The following is a 22,180-nucleotide window of genomic DNA, read 5'->3' on the forward strand; positions in this document are numbered from 1 at the left end:
AAACTCACCCATGGGGACCTTGTTCTATAAAAGGTGCAAAAATAGGCTTGACTTCACAAATTATCACCTAAGTGGGAAGGACCATACTGAAAGTGTATCTAGGCCTCCTAAGTGGGTTTTGGCTTATTGATGGCAAAACGATTAAGGAACTAATATGTTTATCGAAGCTATGAACAGGTCTTAGTCTCAATTGTGAAACTCACGACGATTGACGCCCCTCGAAAAGAAAAGAAAAGCAGTATGTAGTACTCAATAGGATTTAAATTGTTCTATATTTGAAATTGAGTCTAGGTTAACCGTACTATTAAGAGGGTTGCATTTGTTAGCTTTTATGGTGTCTCAATGCTCAATATAGCCTTTTAGAACCAATAAGTTGAGACACACATTCACCCACGGGTACCGGGAAAATTGGTAGTGTGTACTGAGTCCAGAGTCTCCAGTGTTCACCGGATACTCCGGTCCTCAGTGTTTAGGCCGGAGTCTCCGAGAAAGACTCCGCCAAAAGAGCCTCGGTTCCAAATATTTTTATTTGTCCGGAGTCTCTGGTGTTCACCGGATACTCCGGTAGTTGGTGAATTTTTGGCCGGAGTCTCCGAGGGAGACTCCACCAGGGGTCACTCGGTTAAGCATTTATTTTTGATAGAAAAAGATGGAGTCTCCGGTGTTCACCGGATACTCCGGTAGGAAAATATTTTTGGCCAGAGTTTCCGAGCGAGACTCCACTAAGGGTCGCTCGGTTAGTATTTATTTTAAAAGACCGGAGTCTCCGGTGTTCACCGGATACTCCGGTACCTGGAGAGGCCGGAGAGTCCAGGCAAGTCTCCGGACTTTCTCTCTGTGGTAACTAAGTCTGAGCTGGGGACTCCGGTGTTCACCGGAGACTCCGACAGTTTAACAGAACCGTAATGGCTAGTTTTGACTCAGTTCTGACACCGTTCTGACGCTGTCTTGGATTTCAGGCTGGAGACTCCGGTGTTCACCGGATACTCTAGGGTAGGTATGTCAGAACAGTAATGGCTAGTTTTTTAGGGTGAGCTATATATACTCCTACACCCCAAGCATTAATTGTTTGCTGTTGCTGCTGAGCTCTACTTTCACAAAGCCTCCCAAGAGCATTTAAAAGCCCTCCAAACATCTCTAGTGCTTAGTTTTGCACCAAATTCGAGAAATTGTGTTTGGAGTGAAGTTGAGTCAATTGAGCATTGAGTTCATCATCGAGCATACATTGTGATCATTTCTCTTGGAGCCTCGTGCTCCTAGACGGTAAGACGTCACCTGTAGAGCACCCAATCATTGTGGGGTGCCACGGGAAGTTTGTAATCAACATTGACTTGAGTAAGTAATTTCTAGAATGATCTTTGTGGTCGCTAGAAGATGATAGGGTTGGAAAAGACCTGGCTATTTGTGAGCTCCTCAACGGAGACGTAGGCACTTCTTTGTGAGGTGGCCGAACTTCGAGATAATCTCTTGTCTCATCTTTTGTGCAATTTAAACTAGTTGTGTAGTTTTGGGATTTCTCCCATATAATTAGTTTTTTATCATCTTGCTAGTATCTTTTGTTGTTTAAGCATTGTGCTGATATTAGAACTAGTATCACCTTTTAGACCTTAGTTGTATATGCTTAACTTCAGTTGTTCTCGAGTTCCTGTATAGACCGGAGACTCCGGACTAGACCGGAGTATCCGACCTTCACCAGAGTATCCGGCATCTGTTTAATCCACTGATTAGTTTTAATTTTCAGAAAAGTCTATTCACCCCCCTCTAGGCAACTTTAAGTACATTCACATACATGGTAGTCAAAGTTACTCGACCTAGATCAGTGCAATTATCTACTATGAACGGTGATGTACTGGAAAACTCGTGGCATATCGATCAACTCCTATATTTTCATTCACAAATAAAGTAAATTTAAGGTAAGTTGATTACATTTAATCAAACTAACTATTCTACAACATATTTTTTCTTTTCATTCCGGATTGTGTGGCTAATAAAAAATTGACAAAAATGATTCACCTAGCTCTTACAAAAGGGAAGGTCCTACTTGCCCTCGAATGAGTCGAGGAACATCTTCCGCTCCTCCTTGGGGTGGTAGCTGATTGCCCTAGGGGCGGCCGCCGACAGATAAAAGGGCCAGGGAAAATGGCCGAGATGAAGACCCTTCCCATGCTGGAGCTGCTGATCAGCATCGAAGGACCTTCCATGGGACGTAGAGATGATCTGGCAGTTATCGATGGAGATGACGATCACGCTTTCTTCACCACTAGAGACTTGGGGGCTCTATTGCCGAAGACCTTGTCGGCGACTTGGTCGATGATCTCATCAAGATCATCACCGTCGTCATCCTCCTCATGCGCAACCCACATCAAGTACTCCCGCGTTGCTCGCTTCACGACATTGGCGTCAAGGAAGTGCCAGAGGTGTCAGGTGAAGGGTCAATGACCTCTGATAGACATTTTGCACCCTCTTCTCTTATGCCCCTCACTCGATTCCTCCTCATCGGAGGAGACGATGATAACTCCTAGTGGAATCATGGCGAGAGGTTTTGGGGAGAGAGATCTTACTTCCTCATTTTCCTAGCATTACTTGGGAGATGGCGGTGGAGTCGATGCTATGGTCTCAGGATCTACATGCACTACTAAGCAATGCGCAAGGAAGATGGGAGGAAAATGGGTGAAAAATAGACGGCCTCAGGTCCCTATATTTATAGTCTTGGGAACGGGTCAGAGTGTGGAAACATATCTGTTAAGATCTAATAACGTAGGTTGCAATTTTGAGGTCACCTTAGTTGTGCATCAAGCGGATGCTGAGGCATCATTAGGAAATTACGACGTGTCCATTCCCTCTACGACGGGATGTTGCGCCATTACGGAACATCAAATCAAGGGTGGCGGTGAAAACGAGGATGAATGGGAGTGGATTTTTAATGTCCACCTACCCGACTGTTCGAATTTATTCAATGGCCATAACATAATTACAGTCATAGGCTTGTAGGTTTACATCTTCGAGCATATGGTTGAAGGTAGTGAGTCGATGCTTATGCTCTAATCTCCACTCGACCCGGTCATCGAGTAGAGAGCTGGGGGCTACATCATAAATTTTCGATGCTTGTGCTTTAGTTTATGTTTTGATTATCACATAAACTAGAGAGCCGGAGGCTACATCACATAATATCGGTGTTTATGCTCCACTTTCTATTCAATCCAGTCATTGAGTGAAGGGCCAGGGGCCACATTGGGTATTCTTTCTAATGCTACAACTCTACTCTCTATCTTGGTTATCACATCGAGTAGAGAGTTGGGGGCTCCATCGCATACTTTTGATGTTATGGCTTTACTCTCCACTCGATCCAGTCATCGAGGAGAGAGAGTCGAGGGCTACATCGCATACTTTCAATGCTATGGCTTTACTCTCCACTCAATCCAGTCATCGAGCAGAGAGTTGGGGGTTACATCATATATTCGATGGTACATGTATGTTCTTTCTTACTCTCCAATCGGAAAATCTTCTCCTCGACCAGAGAGTCAGGTGCTATATAGTAATGCCATATTTCGTAAATACATATTTTTTCAAAAGTTTATCTAGTTATGTGTCGACTATAGTGGATAGAACTAACGGAGGCATGTGTTGGGTTGATGACAAACAACTACACCTGATAAGGCATAACGTTATTAGAGATGTCAGACATCTCATGCTTAATTGGCCACAAGGTTCTGAAGTTTTAGTCGATCTTGTATATGTTTATCTATCGAGTTTATGTTCGCGTGCTAGTTAAATATGCAAGTTGGTGAAAGCTTGCAAAAATCATCATGATATCTTTTTTTTCTCTAGTTTTGCATTATTGTTTTTCTTTTACTCTTTCGGCTATTTCAAGTGCTTACTTGAGTACTGATGTATTTAATAATGCGTTTAGTTGAGCTTTCAGTATCAACGGATATGCAGTTAGCCAGTCCTGAGGATGGTCATGTACTAATCAATATTGCATCTACTTATGCTAACTCTATTTAATCAATAAGAAAATAGTAGGCAATAGCATAATAGACAAACAAAATAGAAGTAATGTTATAGGCATCACCAAATCACCGAACAAGTTTCACATGTTTCAAGTTGAAAATTACAAAAAATCAACTAGAAGGACTACCATTGCTCTCGCTGTTAGGCAGCCTAAGTGCTAACGATTCAACGAAGGTAGGGATAAGAGGCCTGATGCTTTGAATAATATTTGTTGCCTCCTCTATAAAGCACTTAAACCCCTTCGTCACCACCGATGTGTCAAGGTTAGGGTTATAGCTCTTGAGGGGATCAATCATTGTCTTGACACTAATGGAAGCCAACTGGTTCATGCAGTCCAGGGTTTGATCCCTCATCTTTTGAAGCATTGTAACTGCAGTGTCCCGACTGGCAGCCTTGGTGTCCTGATCAGTTTCTACTTTCTTCAAAGCATCTCTGGGCTCTTTCAACATTGTATCCTTCTTCTTGATAATCTTTATTGCCTTATCAACAACCTCGAGTTTAATCTTCAAGTTGGCTTCGAGAGCATGCGGGAGATGACTGATGGCAAGAGGGTGAACGAATGGCTACTATCTAGGTTCGTACGGATAAATAGCCTAGTATTTAATGCCTCTTTGATAACCACTCATGTTACTATGATGCTTCGTTCGGCATGAAAGGCCGAGTGATAGCATTGTGCGAATCTTTGCACGCCCATCCGTAAGCATTAAATGTGTCTGTACGTAACGGTTCAAATTTTGAAGATTCTTTTTTAACTCTACTCAAAGTCGGGTGTCGATAAGCCGAGTTTCATGCCTTTCTTGAGTCTCAAATACGGGCAATGACAGGACGCTCGATCCGATTGCGTTTCTACTCGATACTTGGAATAAGACATTTTCTTGCTCGATTCTTCTGACTACAAGTTTGATCCACCTTACTCGATTAGTTCTAGACTTACTAGTACTTGAGTTGACGCTTGTGGAATCCCTCCCTTCTGAATAGAATTAGAGGGGTTACTGTCGAATATCTAACTATATGCTATATATGCATAAGGAGTATACCATATTCGGACAGGGTACACCATACACGTGATTAACGACTTCGGATATTGTGGAACCGAATCTGCGGGACCCGGTATACTCGGGGATCATGAAGATATATACTAGGAAGGTCTCGATTAGGTTATTTAACTCGAGTATGACTAGTATTTAGGCTGAATTCGGCTGCTTTGCCTTGGTTGATAAGATAAATGATTCCTTATCAACTACAGCTAGAATTAAGACAGTATTAGGATCCAGATAAGGCGAGGATCCAGACTCCCAAGGGGAGAATGAACGCATACAAAATTCAACGCAAGCAACTCTAAGACCCTAGCAATCAGAGATATTCGATAACTTCAACTCTAGATTAGTCTAGATCTAATATTCTCTATTGTAATAGGTCTAGCCACATTGTTTGTATTCGAGATAATCCATATACAACATTATACACACATGACGTAGGGTATTACTCTATATAAGGTTTTGAACCTATCTACATCGTGAGTTTTGTTTACTGTTCGATCCCTGATCTTGAAGATACCTTTGTTTAATTGTAAATATATTATCGGATACTAATCTTTGATAGCTCTATTGCTGAAGGTCTTCATGCCACCTCCCTTCAACCTCAAAGCTTCGTTCACCCTTCGTTCTTCGGGCTTCACCGCGCCCCTTCTTCCTTCAGACCTTATCTCTCGACTTCGTCTCTTAGGCTTCGCTACACCATTTTAGCCTAACTTCTACCTAGCATAAAGTAAAACTTTCTAATTTGACGTTAGCTTCGCGACTTTAGTTTTAAAATTAATTATTGTGATCGAAGTTTTTAGAATTAATTATTGTGATCGAAGTTAAAGAACGAAGCAGATGGTACCATTCACCAAACAAATTTAATACTTGCATATGCCTACGTTGATAGCACGTGACGGCGGGAGAAGGAAGTGATGACAAAGGAGATGAAGCAACGTCACCGTCCAACTACACGTGACATGAAAGCGATGAATTCGAAATAAGATAGAGTGATTGCAACGTTATGCGACAAACAAAATATTTCACTTGTTCAGGCAGATCATATAGTGAGGTAACTATGCTGGATGCAATTACATCGGATCTAAAACAAAACACGGTTAGAAGATACCCTGCTAATCATGCACACTAAGAAAAACCCAATGACCTATGGAGTAGGCTGACAAAAGTATTGTTGGCGTTCAGAACGTGTTTGGTTGATGGCGTCAATAAGGCTAGTTAAATTTTGGTTACGGATAAAATTAGAGCAGTTTCAAAATATGATAGAAAAGATATTTGTTTGGTTTGTGATCAAACTGAAGTTAGTATAGTGGCAAAATTAAGATAAGAAGAGGACGTTTGGATTATAGTCATGCTAAAATTTTTAAAAATTGTGAGTATGACATGTGAAGGTCTACATGTAACTAATTTTTTTAGCATCAAAATCTAGTCAGTATGTATCTTGATTTGTAGATTTAATTACAAAAAATATAATTATTTAAACAAATTATTAATTAGGTTTATAGTTTAGCAAATATTATTATTAGAAACTTGATAATCCAAAAAGCAATATATTTAATGCATCTATTCATAGCTTGACACGTCATAAGACCATTTTCAACGGTTTCCCTTCAGGGACCAGAATCCCTTCACGACGGGATTTTTGTTCCCTTCAGCGCTCTAACAGTTTTCCTTCACGGTTCTCGTCACAACGGGATTCCCAGAGTCATTCCCTTCAGGACGGGATTATCTCTCTATTCCCTTCACGATTCCCCTCGAGGGGAAGCTGTTGGAGATGAGAGGAAATAAAGAGAATGAGAACGGGGAAGGGAATCAGGAAGGGAACGAAACGAAGAGAATATGGTTGGAGATGGTCTAACTGGCTGCCCAAGCGTCCGAGCCAAAATCCCGAGCGGCCGATTCGTCCGTTGAATGGCCCAGCTCCTTTGTGTACTGTAGACCCGCAAAACCAAATTTTGATGAAACAGACCAAATTTTGACTTTCAACCAAATAGAGACCAAATTAGCTAGATTAAACCAAATTTTAACTTAGCCCATACATACCTCTAATCAAACACACCCTTACACCTGCTGATCTATGTTTACATGCTCTTCTCTCTCACACGTAGTTGTAGAACTATAAGCAATTGGTACTTCAAAACCAGTTTTTCTTTCCGCGAAAAAAAAAACCAGTTTTTCTTTCCACGCAAAAAAGCAGTTTTTCACCTAAAAAAAAAACCAGTTTTTCACTAAAAAAAATAAAAAAATAGAAGCAAAACATGGAGTCGCCAAATCATTCACTCCACAGCTTGCCCCGACGAAAGTAACAGCGCCCGCAGTGTCTCCCCAAACCCAAATCGAAGTTACCCAAACGAAGGAAGGGAGCACAAATAGAAAAGCGTGCTCCTTTTCCATCCTCTCGTGCGCCTCCCTCCCTCCCTCCCCCCACCTCGCGATCCCAATTCGATCCGCTCGGCTGCCCCCCCGATCCGCCGCGCCCTACCCTCCGCAGTTCGGCGGCCGCCGCCCGGATTCGCGCGGACCCGCCCGTGGATTCGCGCTCCCCGGCGCCACAAACCCTAGATCCGCCGCCGCCTCCTCCTCCTCCGCCATGTTCTGGCGCATGACCGGCCTCTCCGCGGCCTCGCCCGTGAGTTCCCCTTCCCGCTCGTATCTCCTCCTCCTCTTCACTCGCTGCTTGCTCTCTCAGGTTGCGTGCGTGCGTGTGTGGGCGGCGCTGTGGCTGCGAGCTGCGGGTGTGGCTGTGGACCCGTTTGTCTGTTTGCTTGTTTGGATTGGTGTCGGTGGATTGGATTCAGACCGCGGCCACTGGGGTCGTAATGCTCGCTGGGTTTGGATATTTTTCGGGCATGTTCGTGGTGGAGTATAGGGCACTGGTGCTGTTGCAGAAAGGATTTGTATGGTGTGTTAGAATGTGTACTTTTGTAACTGCCTCTTCCCTCTTTTTTTCCTTTTTTTCTTCTTCTTCTGTACTTCTGTTAATGGAACCCCCTCAAATATTTTGTAGTTCTATTAATGGCAATACCCTCATTTCAGTTACTGGGATTGTATTGGTTTTGTTTGATATATGGATGAGGATTGCTGCAGTTCTCATCATATAGGGCTGCTGCATATTTGAGTAAAATGATGTGACATTTCTAATTCCATTTTGATGCTCATTTGGTATGCAATCACTGTAAATAGCTCTCAATTCGCTTCGAGGTCATATGTTATTTTCTTATGTATTATGCAATAGAAGTTCTTCTTCACTTGGCTAACTTTTGTTTTATTGTTTCAGGTGGATACAATTCTGGACAAAGAAAATTTTACATTGGAAGAGCTTCTTGATGAGGATGAAATTATTCAGGAGTGCAAAGCACTGAATTCGCGACTCATAAACTTGTAATTTTCTTATGGATTTCTGTTACTAGTTTCTGTCACATTGGGGATATGTTTAATCCACTCCGTATGGTTTCACTTGTGAGACATTCACTGCAATCGATGCAGAGACAAATGAATTGCCTATTAGCAAAAACAATCATTAAGTATACCTTATTAGATAATTGTGTTTGTTTCTGCACTTAATGTTTTCTGCATCTGCAAAGTTTAAATCCCACCCGTAGGGAAGACAAGGCTGCTCACTTGTATGCACATAAAAATGTACTTCCGTTAGTTCTGTTTTGGCTTTTGGCACTGTTTTATATATTAGCGCTTTTCTGGTTTTGTTTGTATTCATCTGCAAAGAAGCGATCTTTTTGTCTGTTGGTCAAAAATATACTGGTTATTCATATTATCAAACCTAATGGATGCACATCACGTTTTCCTGATGGACGACCTAGTATAGTGGAAACTTGTATTGGGTTTCATTTCTTGAGCATTACAATATGTAGTATTCATTTGTACTTCCCCCCTACATATAATGATTGAAATTTTTATATGTAGCTTGCGTGACAAGGCCCAGGTGGAACAATTGCTTCGTTATGTTGTGGAAGAAGTTCCAGAGGATGCCGAAAAAAAACGCTCTTTCAAGTATGACATTGGTCACTGATGTTTGTTGTCATTTTGTGTAAAAGGCTGAACTTTCCACCTCAAACTTTTCTCACTTCCTTGTAGGTTCCCTTTTATTGCTTGTGAAATATTTACTTGTGAAATTGATGTCATTTTGAGGACCCTAGTAGAGGATGAAGAGGTTAGCATTCTCGTCATATATATGCTCTTTAAAGTGCTCGCTTGTGATACTTTTATTTGTAGATTATTACATTCATTGTGGCTCATGTTATTTTGCCTTTCTCCCTTTCTGTGTTGCAGCTAATGGACTTGCTTTTCTCATTTGTGAAACCTGATCATCCGCATAGCACATTATTATCTGGTTACTTCAGTAAGGTAATTTAATTTGTTTAGCATCACATAAATTCGTGTTTAAGTCCCTTGCAGATGTTGTGATTTGGGGGTTAGACTTCATTCTGTAGTTTTTATGCTGAGGCTGAATTTAGTCCAATTATTTATTCATTTTAGGTGGTAATATGTTTGATGCTGCGGAAGACTGCCCCTCTTATGAGTTATGTTCAGGTATTCCTCATCATTCTTTTATAAATAGATGATAATTTATTAATTACATTTAACAAGACAAAGCCTATTGTCAATCTTTTCCCCCATTTTTTTGTAAACATCTGTATAGTTTGGCTAACCAAAGCAATCTAATCTTCACTCTGTTTACCTTTGTTCTTTACTATTTCCTGTGAGACAACTTTTTAAGAAAAAATTGTGTTACACTTGCAAGGCGTTTATGCTACAAGCTTGTATATCTGTTGAGCATTTCAATTGATTTATGACTTTGTTAATTTTTTATAGGGGCATCCAGAGATAGTTGCACAGCTTGTTGACCTAATTGGCATCACATCAGTAATGGAGGTAAGCTGTCATCAAGAATTATTTGCAGATTAATATTTTGTTGGGTGTATTTGTCTGATGCTATCCCTGGAATTCTTCAGGTGCTGATACGACTGATTGGCGCTGATGAGACCATATATTCAAACTATAGTGATACATTGCAGTGGTTAGAAAATACAGATGTCCTTGAAATGATTGCTGATAAGTTTAGCTCATCGGTAAGTTACCAAAGCTTTACTGCCCAGAAGTATATTTAAGCAATGTGGAAATGTAGTTATTTGTTGAGCTGTCATTTTAGGTCACAACATCTTTCTTCTTGTAATTTCTTGAGAAGAAATTGCAGACAGATATTCTTATTTAAGCTATTGGTTGATCTGTAACATTTAGACTTAGCATGTATTTCAGATGAATATATTGATGATTTGCCACTGAAAAGATTGATCTTTTGATTATGATGCCTCTCATGTCCATGAAATATGGGACCATCTGAGTCAATGACTGTGGACCAGAGTGGAAAATAAGCGAAGCCATTTCTTGGCGGTGGCAAAAAATCATTTGGCTCCATTTAAGATATTCCTACCTTTGATCCTTTGTGACATAAACAGCAGAGAAACTAGCTCAGTTATACAACATAAATAACAGAGGTACTACCTGTATAACACTGCAAACATTGCAGTCCGGAAAATAAATATCCAATGTGAGGTTGAGGCTTGTGGCTTCCCTCCCAAACTTCTAAAACTTACGCAACCTTCATTCCTAAGATAGTTTTATATGCAGTGTTTCAGAAAGCACCAGGCCAGGTGCTAGGTGGGGCAACACCTAATTATCAATTAGGTGAGCTATGGATAGGAGAGTGATCCCTTGGCGGGCTTCCAATTTTTGAAACAATTTGTAGGCTGTCTTGCCATGTGGGAATACACTAGCATTAACTTGGACATTTCTAATGATAAGTCAACAAATAAATATTTTAAAATCAATCCGTCCACTGTCCTCTCACTTCCCAATCTGCTTTGTTCCTCTCTTTCCCTCACACACCTTGCAGCTCATCAACCATAAACCACTACCATTTCTTCTCAAATCGACATCCTCCCCTCTCATTCGCTTCTCATCTCAACTGCTCACAAGTCCTTAGGTAAGTTTAAGTTGACCAGCTCACCGCTCACCTCATTCACTTGCTGCTGCAATCGGATGAAGCTGAGGTGAACCTTGAAGTATGTACAGCAAACCATGCCATTGACTCTGGGCAGCACCATCATCTCCGCCTGGCCATTATTTTCTGTTGTCACATCCAGTCCAACTTGACCATGCTTGCTGATGCTGGCTCAGAGGAGCTAGGGTGTGTAGCGGAGAAAAGGTTGCTTGCATAGCTCAGTAGCTCCTAAGGTTTGTGGTGAGCAGCAGTCAGCTGCAATGGGTTCAACTTTGCTGGCAGCTGGGAGATAGGGAGAGGTGGAACAGTAGAAGAGGGGAAATTCTCTTGTTCTATTTTCTGGATCAGCAAAATGGAATACCGCATTTAGTCAGCGTATTTGCTAATAGCTCGTCACATGAGAAGCAAGACCAGGTGGTAGTATTAGGAGGTTATCTTGTGCTGGAACTGAATGTTGGGAGATATTATACCCCGTTTCATAGTTGGTGGTGAAAATCAGACTTGTGATACTTGAGGGGGTAATATGGAACCTTTGATATAGATGTTTCCTAGAAAAAAGTTTATGTTGTGTTTTTTTTTTGGCGAGCAGGATTCTCCTGAAGTGCATGCCAACGCTGCGGAAATTCTCTGTGCAGTAACTCGATGTGCACCTCCGTCTCTTGCTGCAAAGATATGCAGCCCAAGGTCTTCATCTTCTTACTTTGCTATATAGTTGTGATTTAATTGGAAACTTTGCCAAGAAACCAAGTACATGTTTTGTGTAGTTTACTCTGTGAAGGATGCTCCATGAGTTAGAAAGAGGTCTAAAATGAAGTCTAACCATATACTTGAGAATTCTCACCCTGTAAAAGTAGGTCATTTGTTGTTATTGTTCTTTCTTTATCACCACTTAAATCTTTCATTGTTATGTTCTATGAAATTTCAGTTTTGTTGGGAGGTTGTTCTGTCACGCTCTTGAAGAATCAAGACCCAAATCTGTTCTGGTTCATTCATTGTCAGTGTGCATATCTTTGCTGGATCCAAAAAGATTAGCATCGGCATCCTATCAAGCATTCAGAAGCAACTTAAGTCACGGGGCCTTGGTCACTGCCAGTCCGGAGACAGTTGATGGTATGCTTGAGAGTCTAGGTGAGTGTTGGATATTTTCTGCACATTTTTTTTGGTTTGGAAAATTCTTCTCACTTTTTTAATTCAAGGCCTTAGTAAATCATGTGCTAGATACTACTCCCATTGCTAGTTTTTCAATTATTGGTATGACTGACATAATTTTTTAGGCAACCTGCTGATGTTATTGGACACTTCTGGTGCTGAAAACGTTTTGCCTACAACATATGGATGTTTACACCCACCTCTTGGAAAACATCGTCTGAAGGTACAGGATGATGCAGCAATGGCCATTTAAAATAAACCATCTGAACATCTTTCTCGGTGACCCTTTTTTGTTGCATGAGCTCAATTCTTGTATGTATGGATTTATGTATTAAATGTTTTTAGTTATCATAGACTTATCTAGGTGTAGGTACCATAGTTTTGCTATGGTTGTCTGGAGACTACTGTGGGCGAGATGTTGGGTTTGTTTGGTTGGTGACCTTAGTAGCGTGCCTAAGAATTAAGTGTGCTTGAGAGATAATGGAGATTCCGATGATTGACCAGGCATGCCTGAGATCAACTTGTCTGGTTGGTGCTCTTTGCCTGAGGAAGCTTATAAATTACTCCTTGATGGATAGTATTTTATGCTTTTTAACTACTCTAACAAAGGTCAGTAGAAATGCTTTAAGAAATAAGTAGTACTCCTCACAAAATAGAAAAGAATAAACTATACTAACTTCTTTAAATATTTTATCAAATTATACAGCCATCCGTGCCTATCCATACTACCATCCGATCCATCCTTTTCTCCTCTACATACACCTCTTGCCTAAGCCTTGAATAGTTGAACACAAAAAAGGAAGATCAGGATCCCCCAATCTGTAGACTAGAAAGCATTGAGCGAGGGGCACAGCTTCATACCGCGATGGGTGGCAGCAAGAGTGGCACCTGAAGCAACTTCATGGAGACAAAGGAATCTGTGTGTGGGGTGGTGGTGTAGCTTTACACAGAAATAGCCATTGCTGTTGTGGCTCCACAGAGCAGAGATGCTGGACTGCACTTGACAGCAGCTTGCATCGGCAGACGATGTATTAATGTGGTAAGCAAGATTATGGAGCTGTCACTGGTGTGGTGCTGCCTGGAGCTCAGGTGGCTGATTTTGGTCGCCTAGGTCAAGCTAATAACGCTGTGCATCTCCAGACTGCCAACCAAACATATCTCCAGCAAAAATCCCGGCAGTGTCTTGATCGGGTAGGTTGATGCCAGGACACCAACCAAACAGGCCCCTAAATGCCAAGTCCTGATGACATCATGTACAGTTTGTTTTCTGCCCGATGACATTCTATTTGTTTTCAATTTGGCAATTTTATTATCTCGTGGCCATTTTTCTTGCTAATTTTGGTGCTAAGTTGGATTTACCTTTTACTTTTCAGATTGTAGAATTCATTTCTGTGTTGCTGACAATTGGTAGTGAAACTGCTGAAAAGGAGCTAATAAGGACATCAGCAATAAAGCGATCCATTGATTTGTTCTTCGAGTAAGTGCGGATGTTCTTTTGTTTTAATTTGTTTTGTTTCTCTGGTTGAATGCCCTTTCATATAATTCTTGAAACACAGGTACCCATATAACAACTTTTTGCATCATCATGTTGAGAATATCATTGTTTCTTGCCTGGAGGGTAAAAGAATTGAACTTATTGAGCATGTTCTTAATGAATGTGACATTGTTGGTAAGATTCTTGCTGCGGAAAGAGCTTCTTTGTCAACAGAGTCTAATGGGGTAAGCAATTTATAGGTCGTGACTTTGTGTTTTTGACATGATACAAGAGATAGAATTCCCTTTTCCTATTTTTTATGTCTTCTATGCTCAGCCTACGGCGCCCTCGGAAGAAAAAACTCCTCCAAGAATTGGTAACGTTGGTCACATGACAAGAATAGCTAATAAGCTTATTCAGCTGGGAAACAGTAATAACACAATCCAGACTCTCTTGCAGGTTATTTTTCCTTTTTGTACCCAACAATCTTTGGTTTGCAAGAATCAAGATATCAATGGTTTTCTACTCACGATATTGCGTTGTTTTTTTATTAGGAAAATAGCAAGTGGGTTGAATGGCAAGTGAATGTGCTGGTCAAGCGCAATGAGGTGGAGAATGTTTATCATTGGGCTTGTGGGTACGTTCTCTTTTCTTTGTTTTGTATGCCATGTAGTATGGATTGCTTTCATTTATCTAAAACATTGCTGCACATGCTTTGTTGTGGACAGGCGCCCAACATCACTGCATGACCGTGGTAGGGATAGTGATGATGATGACTTCAGAGACAGGGATTATGATGTGGCAGCTCTTGCTAATAACTTGAGCCAGGCATTCCGATATGGGATATACAGCAATGATGACATTGAAGAGGTGTGTGAATGTGCTAAGTTCTTAGATCTGATAGTTCATCACTGTCAACATATTTACATCCCAGTGCTGTTGTTTTTAACATGAGGGTCCCATTATCATACAAGTGGGAAAGATCAGTTCCCTTGCAAGTCTCTACTCTGTTGGCATGGCTGATTGTCTGTATGATGATTTAATTTCATGTTTTGCTTTTCGATTTTCTTGTATATGTACACATTCCAGGGTCCTGCTACATATTGATGATACATGTTTGTTTTGCGAATGCAGGCGCAAGGATCACTTGAACGGGATGATGAGGTAAAACATGTTTGTTCATTGCTTATTCTTTTCAGTTGATTGTAGCATGCATGTGATTAGATGTTTGCTGCAATTTTCCAAACATGAAAATGTTCAATGCAGTCAACTTTATGTTGAAAGAAGAGACAAATAATATATGTTTTTTTGGTAAATTTGACAATTTTCATAGTTTAATGAATGAGAAAATAGACATGTATATTGATTTTCACCAGGTAGAGGTTGAGCTTCTTGCATCTTAGTGGACTGTTTTTTCTTCATTCTCCCCTTTCAGGATGTGTATTTTGATGACGAGTCAGCTGAGGTGGTAATATCTTCCCTACGTCTCGGAGATGACCAGGACGGGTAATTTGCTATCTTAAAATGATTTTGTAACTATTTTGTAACCCTTCTTTTCTTTAGGTGATGGCTGATAAATTATGTACCTATGTGTTTATAAGCAGCTCCCTCTTTACAAATTCAAATTGGTTCACATTTGATGGAGAGAGAGGTACCAATGACCGTTTAGCTGCCTCTGTTCCTTCATCATCACCTAATTCTGGGGAGACTTCCCTAGAGACTGAGGAAACTGATGATGGTAGCACTGATGATCAAATGGAAACAGTGTGTCTTGGAAATGGCCCTACGGAGGAGGCAAAAGATGTAGCAGAATGTACTGAGCAGCCAAATTGTAGTACTGAGGATGAGCAATTAGAAGATACAGAGGGGGTGGAACGTCATCCAAATGTTTCTAATGGTGGTACTGAAGTAGGTACAGATGAAGCTGCCTACGCAGCAGCAGAATCTTCGGCCCCATCAGTTGAGACAGAGGCAGCGAGAACAATAGAGGAACCGGCAGGCTCATCTGATTTGGACAACCCTGTCCCTGAAGCCTCGCCAGATCCTGGTGTTAATGGCAGTGAGCCTGCCAACTCGGAATTATCTTCTGAACAAGTCGCCCATGACACTGATGTGCAGCAACGAGTAAAGGAATTTCCCGCCGAGGATGTTGATGCAACGAAAACTGATGCAGTCAAAGCAAACGAGTGAATGTCTGATGGACTGAGCTGACCAGAGCAATCATTTGTCAGATCCCTCTGTAGGCAAGCAATCATCTTGCTTCATGTGCTCAGCAGCCACGGAACACTCTGAAGCAAACTGCTGTACAATAAGCAAGTGTATTATTATTCTGCCATCCACCGTGGCCTGTCACTGTACAAATGGGCACCATCGACAAACGCACGCTGTCATCTCATCAGAAACAGGTCAATATTTTTTTGAAATTTACCCACCAGTTCATGTGCTTTGGTGGCAGTCTTCATGAAATGGTATATGATACCTGAAAGAACATTCTTTGGGTGGCAACTGGTTTTGGCTACGGAGTCTTCTCGTTCTTTAGGTTAACTTTGGAACTATAATATGAGATGTGATATTATTTCTAGTTTAGCCATTGTAGTAGTTTTATTTCAGACTCTACACGCGTCTCTTCAACTTGAACATGTTTTTTTTTGATAAAGATTTGTGCTCCTTTGTATAGAATTCTTAGTAACTCTCGATCAACGTAATCGTCAATATCTCGACATTGTAAGGTTCGAAGACAATAGCTGATGCGATGCTACTAGTATTTTTTACATTGGTATTTTTCACGGAAGGAGCAACTTTCAGCTGACAATCACAGGAGCAACCAGTGTCTGGTTAATTTTTGAATTTGAAGCCAGTTACCGGTTGGTTATTAACCTTTGACAGGAACACACAAATGCCCACCGAGGATCTCTTCGAAAAATACGCCATATCCAATACAGCAACACAAAGTTCAATACTTGTATGGTCATTAAGTGCTAACTGTAAGAATGTTTTTTGTTGAACAAGAAGATTTCGTTGAAGGAAATACTTCCGCTAGAACGTCCGAGAGGAAACGAAAAACGTCGGACCTGTCACTCCCGTTGACTCGGTGCGCACCAAGCTCATTTTTTTTTTCTCTCCTGGTGAACGTTATTACTCCTTTCCACCACCACTCTTGCTCCTCTGCCTCTACCTACTCTGCTCCTTCCTCCCGTACAAGCCCTCTCCCATAGCAGATGTTTTTAGCTTTTTAAAATTATTATTTTAAAAACAACACGTGGAAAACTAAAATGGAAGTTACCTCTTTATTCACGTCAAAGTGAATGATGTGATTACTAACTTAATCACGTCAAATTCATACTAACGACAGTCCCAACACCTTTATACGTGGGGCCAACATGACAGCCTTGAGTCGCTCCAAGCGGCAACCCCGTCGCCTTTATACGTGGAGCCGACGTGGTAGCCTTGAGTCACACCATAGGGGTTGGAGCGACCGCCTATCACGACAATCCCTTTGGCGTGACTCAGCTATATACAGAGGGTCGCACCGGCCCTTCTCTCCCGCACCTCTTCTTCCTCATCCAGCCATGCACGAATAGAGGTGACAGTATGTGGTGACACCGATTAATCCCCCATTTCTCCACCAACCAGGCCCGATCGAAGGGGATTTCACGAGGATGTGTCCTACGAAGGTAGCTTCTCCATTCCCTCCTAGTTTTTTTCGGTGTTTTTGTTTGTATTCTTAGTTCAAGTTAGTTAGGGTTTAGGATTTTGCTGATGATGATCTATAAAATTTGTTCATTTCAGGTTAGATCGGATGTCAAAGTGCTATGGGTGTATAGTTATGCATGTGTAACGTGTAGAATTTGGTGCATGCAATTATTTTAGCATAGGGATTGAATCATAAATGGTTATGCTTAATGTATATGAGCAATGCATGTTTTTCTATATATATGAGTAATTTTGAATTGTTGTGATAAAATGATTAAGCATAAGGATTGAAATGGATTATGTGTAGGTTTTGCATGTGTTATAGCGATGGATATGTTTGCATATGTGAAATGTTTGGATGGTTTGTGTATATGGACCGGATTGTTCATGTGTTTTGTGGTGGCACGGTTAATGCAAATGGGGTATTCGTAGTGTTGAATGTAAAAGTATTTGGTGCATGTAAAAATTCATAATGGATTGGTATTCGTGCAGTTGTATGGTACGGCTTTCAATTTGTGGCGTAAGCGAAAGTGAGCACACATCGTCCAGAAGTATCCCGATATTAGTTGCAAGGATGTCCCCGTTCCTCCCACTTTCCCCGTCCTGACTTGTGACTGTGGTAATCCTGCTGTGGTCCTTTAGTCACTACATGAAGATACTACTGGTCGCGCTTACTATATGTGCAAGGATTATCGTGTGAGTATATATTTGTTATGGGTTAGGGTAGAAGCATATGACATTACTTTTGCTGACATGATATTTAATAATTTGTAAGAGTGGGAGATGTGCTACTTCTTCCAATAGATTGATGGGCCTGAGATGTATGACCTTAGGGTTCTGAAGGTGAAACGGTTTAGTCAGTATCTGAAGCCATATGACAAGTTTGTTCGTTGGATTCCTCCACCAAATCCATCAAAACTATTAGATAAAGAGAAGTGGGATGTGAGCAGAAGACGTGTAGCGAATCCTCCGTTGTGCAACTGTGGGAAGCGAAGTGTACTTTGTGAACCTTGGATCAAAGAGTTGTGCATCTTGGGTAGCAGATATTTCCCACTGCTTCATGAGGTGCTTAGCGATAGATTTTTCCCAAACCTCACCAGCATCAAGTCCACTACGTGCTTTCTTCCACCGATCGACAAAATAGAAGTTGCATTTGTGGAAGGTGTACTCCATGATGACTGACACAAGCAGTGAACAAATGACATTAAAGACATTGTTGAATATATCCGAGATATTTATGGTCACTGTTCCATACCTACAACAACCCTCATTATACGCTAGCGCCCATTTGCACCTATTAGCCAATTCACCCTTCAACCACTTTGTTGTAGGCTCTTTCAAAACCTTCTTCAATTCTACAAGCCTTTTGTTGAACTATCTATCATCTTTAACTTTGAAAGTATCTTCAGTTTCTTAATTACCTCATTGCTCTTCCGTCTTCTCCAAACGTTTGCTGCAAAATGACGTATGCACCACCAATGCATAAGAGGAGGGTAACCCTCCATTTGTTCTCTAGCTGCATTACGGAGACCCTGATGCCGATCTGATATCATACAAACTTGGCGTGCCACTTCAATTGCGTGACGGTAAACCAAGTACAACAACCAAGACTAACTGCTATTTCTCTCACCCTTTGTCAACACAAATGCTAAGGGGAGCAACTGATCCTCCGTATCAATGCCAACAACAATCATTAGTGCACCCTTATACTTTCCTATCAAGAAAGTTGCATCGACGTTAATCACGGGCTTACAATGTTTGAAGGTCTCCACATATTGAGTGAAGCACCAAAACACATGCTACATAACGGGCTTCATGACACCACTATCGCTGCCCATCATGCCACTAGATGAAATGAACCACTTAGTCTCGGGGTTGAAATGTGAAATTGCATCCAAAACCCTAGGGACCCTTGCGTATGCCTCATTCCAATCTCCCCATAGCAATGTCATCGCATGTTGTATCGCCCTCCATGCCTTGCCATACAACACTCTGTAATTGGTAAACCCAATTATGGACTCAATTAGAGAGGCCGCAATCATGTTCGAGTCTACCCAAACGATGGCTAGACATGCATTGGGAGTGCACTTGTTCTGACCTCGTCGACCCACAAGTGTGAGGTTGTTTCACATTTGTGACTTTCCATCGCTGGTCGTTACTTGGAATAAGACGGACCCATACACCCCATTCACAACCTCTCTGGCATTTGATAGTGTACCTCTCCTTTGCATAAGAATGAACCACGTCGTACAACTTATGATGCCGCAATACGAGTCCCTGAACCAGAACTTCACTTCATCAAGACTATCAAATATCATCCCCTTCTTGATCAACTCATTCTCACTGTCTCATTCCTCTTCTGTAGACATTAAGTCATTATCACATAGATCTTTCTTGGTCAATAAAATATCCGCGTACCCCAGCACCTCGGGCACGTCCATATGTACAACCTTCAATTTCCTCATCTCCTACTCTATGTAAATTCTATTCCACCAAACCTCCTCCTCATCCTCGTCCACTTCTCCTTCCACCTCAGCACCCGCGTGTCGTTGCTCAACACCAGACACATGTTCTACTTCTTCTATCTCATCACCTTCCTCTTCTTCCTCACCGTAGGGAAAAAAGATTGGTCTTCCTCAACAGTTGCTCAGGCCTCCTCATCTTAAAAAAAAAAACATAGTCAAAGTCATTACATACCACAACTAAATCAAAGTTTTCGGAACCCCCAACAACTATCTCCTAAACAGAGGCACGAGGTACCTCCAGAACCATAACATCGACAAGTTCGAAGACACCAGCCACCTCTGGGATAATGGCAGTAACTTCGTGACTCAAATGCTCAACAGGCTCCGCTTCCTGGCTAATACAACCTGGCACATCTTGAACCGATGGCATCGAGCTTCCCCCCATAGCCAGATCAACTACAACCTCCGTGCAACAAACTTGAAAACCATTCACACAATTCTTGTACATCTTCCAATCATTCTCTGACGCCAACTCCATGACAACATAGTGAGCCCTCCTATCCCGGCCGACATCAAACCTTCCACATACGGTTACATCATATGCATCCACATCAACATTCATAATTGACCTAACCTGAGGAATAATTTCATTGAAGTAAGGCGGGTTCCCCAATTTCAACACTTGCTCCCTCATCTTATCAAACTTCCTATTTGTATTAACCATGCCACCATAAAACAAATGAACAATCCAGTCCATCTACACAAATCATCCAAACATTTCACATATGCCTTCCAAATTATTCATACATGCAAAAAAAAATCTGCCCCATATAGCCCTAAACATACAACATTTCAATCCCTACACCTATCCATTTCATCACAACGATTCATATGCCCTGTCAAAACGTAGTGTTATACAACAACATGCTTCCATCATACACATTTAGACTAACCATATATAATTTCATTTCCTACTCCAAATATATTGCATGCAACAAAATCATCTGGTTGTAGTTGATTTGGCTATGGGGGCACTAGTGTGATAAAGGAACTATTGATGGATTGCAGAGATACCCCTCCTTAAAAAAAATCATTGATGAGAAAATAGAAGTCTTCTTTCACAATGCTCCAACAGGATTTCAGAACATGTCCCTAAAACCATCTGGCTTAGGAGTTTTATCAGGAGGCATTCTTTGTTATCAACGACTTCTTTGGTGAAGGGAGCAAAAAAGTGCTCTAGGTTGATGCTCGGCTGAAAGAGCTCCGTCAGGTTAAAGAGCATTGTGGGCTCCTTAATGGACCATCCTATTTTTGAAAGTACTCCAGAAAATGGCATCCTCCTTATTGTGGCAAGTAATGAGGTTTCCTTTTGAGTTCTAAATACTTGTAATATTGTTCATTCTGTATCTTTCAGTGACAGCTGCTTGAAAGAATTTTGTGTTTTCATCACTAAATTTGACCCATCTAATAGTGTACCTTTTTCTCTAGTAATCATTTTTGCTTTTGAGAAGTTGCAGCATATACCTTATGAGCATCATTCTAAAGTTTGACTCTTGCAAGAAGAGGGTCCTTTGCTCTTCTAATTTATCCAGGATCGCATGTGTGTTATTACAAGCATTGATGATCTTGTTTAGCTGAGAAAGATTCCTACCCCATTTTCTAAGGACCCTTCTTAGTTTTTTGAATTTTGCTGCTATTTTTGCTGCCGAGTTAGCTGCCTTGACCTCAGCCTGCCAAACCTTTTCTAGTACCTCTTTGAAGCCTGCCTGTTCAACCCAGTAGTTCTCGAACCTGAACACCATGGCCTTGGGATGTTGGTGCCAATTTGAACCAAGTATGGAATGTGATCAGAAGTGATCTTGGCCATTGGGATTAGCATGGTGTTGGGGTAAGAGAGGCTCCAGTTCACAGATGTAAAACACCAGCCTAGCTGTTCCAAAATTGAATTGTCATGTATATCGCTCCAAGTAAATTTTCACCCTTTAAGGGGGATTTGTATGGGGGTGATTTTGCTTGTTGTGGGGTCGGTTTTTGTGGGACACCATCGAGTTAGTAGTACATTGAAATTAGATGGCCGAAAATGCAAATTTACCATACTGTATGATATTGAAGCATCCCTTAAAATCCCTTTTACAATGATACTCTATCCGTTCTCTTTTACTTTGTTTTGGATATCGTTTCAAATACATACATTTAACTTTACTTTTTCTAAACATAATTTAGTAAAATTCATTGAAAATAATTACTTAGATTTTTTTGACAAATCTACTAATATCATTTCCATATGATAAAACTTAATACTTTTGTGTATAGTTGCTCAAGGGTCCCTCGA

The 22,180-nt window shown here is 41.1% G+C and overlaps 1 protein-coding gene across 2 annotated transcripts; it reads left to right on the forward strand.

The window, feature by feature from the left end:
* Positions 1-7,393: 7,393 nt before the first annotated feature.
* LOC133914928 (uncharacterized) lies at positions 7,394-16,369 on the forward strand. Of its 2 annotated transcripts, none has more exons than XM_062357888.1 (19): positions 7,394-7,677; positions 8,326-8,429; positions 8,970-9,056; positions 9,141-9,216; positions 9,336-9,410; positions 9,543-9,596; positions 9,879-9,938; positions 10,019-10,135; positions 11,657-11,751; positions 11,993-12,195; positions 12,342-12,439; positions 13,590-13,693; positions 13,773-13,935; positions 14,027-14,149; positions 14,245-14,327; positions 14,419-14,560; positions 14,825-14,854; positions 15,126-15,196; positions 15,292-16,369. In XM_062357888.1, the coding sequence occupies exons 1-19, from the start codon at positions 7,639-7,641 to the stop codon at positions 15,878-15,880; spliced, it is 2,313 nt and encodes a 770-aa protein (XP_062213872.1). In that variant the 5' UTR covers positions 7,394-7,638; the 3' UTR covers positions 15,881-16,369. The 2 variants fall into 2 exon arrangements, with proteins under 2 accessions (XP_062213872.1, XP_062213880.1); XM_062357896.1 differs by having other exon boundaries at positions 7,396-7,677; positions 15,295-16,369.
* The last annotated feature ends 5,811 nt before the right edge of the window (positions 16,370-22,180 follow it).

Source organism: Phragmites australis, chromosome 1 (assembly GCF_958298935.1).
Source record: "Phragmites australis chromosome 1, lpPhrAust1.1, whole genome shotgun sequence".
NCBI classification, from domain to species: Eukaryota; Viridiplantae; Streptophyta; class Magnoliopsida; order Poales; family Poaceae; genus Phragmites; species Phragmites australis.

What these genes read in the sequence shown, in the direction of transcription:
- LOC133914928 (XM_062357888.1), top strand. Translation starts at nt 7,639, where the DNA reads ATGTTCTGGCGCATGACCGGCCTCTCCGCGGCCTCGCCC. An exon ending in GCCTCTCCGCGGCCTCGCCC is followed by an intron (nt 7,678 to 8,325) that starts GTGAGTTCCCCT and finishes TTATTGTTTCAG; the next exon opens with GTGGATACAATTCTGGACAA. An exon ending in GAAAAAAAACGCTCTTTCAA is followed by an intron (nt 9,057 to 9,140) that starts GTATGACATTGG and finishes ACTTCCTTGTAG; the next exon opens with GTTCCCTTTTATTGCTTGTG.